This window comes from Phalaenopsis equestris, unplaced genomic scaffold (assembly GCF_001263595.1).
Source record: "Phalaenopsis equestris unplaced genomic scaffold, ASM126359v1 Scaffold000002, whole genome shotgun sequence".
NCBI lineage: Eukaryota > Viridiplantae > Streptophyta > Magnoliopsida > Asparagales > Orchidaceae > Phalaenopsis > Phalaenopsis equestris.
The window spans coordinates 50626081-50629286 of NW_018164444.1; the positions used below are offsets into that span (position 1 = coordinate 50626081).

The 3206-nt window shown below is 35.4% G+C and overlaps 1 protein-coding gene across 1 annotated transcript in view; it reads left to right on the forward strand.

Annotated features, from left to right (window-relative positions):
• The first annotated feature begins 685 nt into the window (after positions 1 to 685).
• Positions 686 to 3206, forward strand: part of LOC110034204 — a 30864-nt gene continuing 28343 nt past the window's right edge. The window contains exons 1-2 of the mRNA XM_020738492.1: positions 686 to 940; positions 1018 to 1150. Coding sequence (XP_020594151.1) covers positions 900 to 940; positions 1018 to 1150 — 174 coding nt within the window. The 5' untranslated portion in view covers positions 686 to 899. The remainder of the gene's footprint in view (positions 941 to 1017; positions 1151 to 3206) is intronic.

Consider the following 3206-nt stretch of genomic DNA (forward strand, 5'->3'; position numbering starts at 1 on the left):
AAAAAAAATAAAAAATAGAAGAAAGGAATATTTTTGATTAAAAAAATTAATCGAGATTAAATTGGAGGTTAAATTTGCTTGATATAATAAATATTAAACTTGTTTACTTGTATTTAACTCACATCGACATTTAATTTTAAAAAGTTGTATTATTTGGACATTTGCATAAACTCTTAGATTGAAATAAGAGTGTCGGAAACTAACTCGATGTGTCAACATGACTCGAAAAATTCGGGTTAAGGTTATCCCAAATACTTTTTTGAGTCGAGTTAGAGTCAGAGAATTTAACACATTTATTTTTCGGGACGGGTTCTAGGTGGAGCCGAATACGCAAAATTGACTTGAATAAGCATGAAATTTCGGGTTGGTTTGAATTTGAGGTTCAAGCTCGGGTTTATATCTTAGTTTTTGACTTATTTATGATTCAAGTTGGGTTCGAGTGGACCCTACCCGGTCGAGTCATTTTTCGGTCGGACCCTACCCCGACTCGCTGACTGGAATTGATACCCCTGCATACATAGCACACAATTCATACTATACTTTATCTGCAATTTACTGGTATTTTTATTAAAGTTTTATACTTATTTATATAACATTTTAATATTTAAATAATATAATTAACGTATTATTTTAATAAATATAAAAAATTGTGTTAAACCTATCAGTACATGTGTAATTTCTCTTGCTTTCTCCTAGCTGTCCCACCTGCCCTTACAGATCACAGTTTGCTTCGCCGCCGTCCATCTTCTTGCTTCCCGGAGCTCGTCTCTGCCCTTCGAACGGCTCTACAATGCCAGAGCTCTCAGTTTTAATGATAGCATTGAGTCTTCAATCTACTCTACCATTTTTCTCATTACCGTTTCTTTGAGGAAAGTGAGCTTGCGAGAGAGACAGAGAGGATGTTCGACATGCTTCTCGGCCCCAAGTTCTCAAACAAATGGTAAACATTTTGGTTTTGGATTTTAGGGTAGGTTTTAGTTTGATGGATTTGTGATTGAGTTGATGTGTTGGTGGCAGCAAACATTCGGTGAAGTGCATAAAGTGCAGGCTGGAGACAATCCGGAGAAAGAAGCATGCGATCGAGAGGTGTCTTAAGAAGGATGTTGCAGATCTGGTCTCCATCGGCCACGATGACAATGCTTTTGGCCGGGTATGGCTCTGTCATTCCATTTCTTCCTATTTCTTGCAGCTGGTGATCTCTTTCTATTACGTTTTGTTTTGTTCTCTTAGGATTAGCAGGGATGCATTATGTGTTTTTGAGCAAAGTAAGAGGCATGACATCCTTCAGAATCAGTCCAATATCATAAAAATGTTTTCATGTACTCTTGTAATCCTTTGTAATCCTCGGATAAAATTTATTGATAAATCCTGCTAAAGTTTTTAAGGAATGGGCAATGCAATGCATTTTCTTATCGTTATTTTGTGGATTTGGCTTGCTTGTTATTATAACATTAACCTTGAACATCTCTCTCACAATCCTTGCCAAAGAGGTCTGCTGTACCACCAAAATACAGCTCAGCTGTAAGAAATTTTGCACTAGATAATCTCGATATACACAATTGCTTTCCTATATAAAAGTAGCTTTTGGTCACTGAAAACGAGCTCTGTAATGCTAAGCTTTTGTCTAGATGCTCTAAATAAATGATATGAAAAATTGAATATCCAAGTTTCCCCTTTTAAGCCTATTAAAAAAGGCGTTTGATATTTTAAGAATGATGGTCTATCATTTTGGTTAGGATTTTATTTCAAGGCAACTGAATAATTCTATAGAAATTTCATGCATTGCATTGCCATAAGATTTACTTAGCTGGGTGTTGATAAACTAGAAGGCATTTTTATCAATATGTGGGATAAATTTCCTGTACAATTGATAATGCATCCAATGTTTTAAGGACTTGATAATGGCATAAAACTCTTTATCATGTGTAGAGTATTTTTTTTTTATTTGAGATCTTTTAGTTCTCTGCTATAGAAGGCTATTGGGTGAGTTTTTTCTGGGCTAAAGATGTCGTCCATATCAATCTTAGATGAATTATTGGATGTTTTAAAGGTCTTTACAAAATCAAAGAGTCTAAGCATAGGTAGATGTCATAAAGGCTACCATCTGCTCTAAAATCCTTTGTGCATTAGGAATCTAACATAATTTATTTTTTCAAGATTTCAGTGATAGACTATTTGTTGAAGGATTTAATTCAAAATTCAAAATTCAAATTACAATATTTATTGTCTTTCCTTTTCTACAGATATTATTCTACTTCCTTATTTTTTATCTTGCTTAATTAGTTTTGGAATGTAATAGAAATTTCTTTGAATTTATTTAGTTAGTTTCCTTATCTAAGGAGGAGAGACTCCTATATATAAATGCACTTTGAATTGAATTATCAAGAAGAAATAAAAATTTTCTCTTCAATTTCTGGTTTTATGGTATCAGAGCAGGAGATAAAATTCTGAAAAAAAAAAGAAGTCTCATGCCTTCAATCCATGAGGCTTTCTCAGAAGTTCGTCGCGAAGAAACTCGAAGAGGAGTGATGCTCAGCAAGAAATTCATTCCTATCAGCATACCCGAGACTTTGACATTCCAATCGAAGACTCATATCAGCAAGCGAACTGTTCCATATTCACAGAAGAATGAGGAGAAATCACGGGTATGGTGTGATCATTGCAACAAGCCACGACACACCAAAGAAATCTGCTGGTACCTCCACGGTAAACCTGCAGACTGGAATCCAAGAAACAAGCGCAATCCACCTACTGCTAATGCTGTTGCCGAACAAACCAACCCATTTAACAAAGAGCAAATTGATCAACTCCTGAAACTGCTAAACCCCAGTTTGACTACTGGTACCCCAACTTGTTCAATGGTACATACAGGTAGACAACTAAACCCTTGGATTATTGATTCAGGAGCTTCTGATCATATGACAAATTTACACTATCTATTTCATTCATACATCCTATGTTCTGGCCATGAAAAAGTTCGTATTGCTGACGGTAATTTCTCTTCCATTGCTGGAAAAGGAAACATTAACCTGTCCAAGAGTATAGGTCTTAAATCTGTACTCCATGTTCCGAAACTCAAATGCAATCTTCTATCCGTCAGCAAACTTTCAAAAAATTCTAATTGTCGTATAATTTTCTGTGAATTCTCGTGTTTTTCAGGACCAGAAGTCGGGGATGATGATTGGGAGAGCTAAAAAGATAGGAGG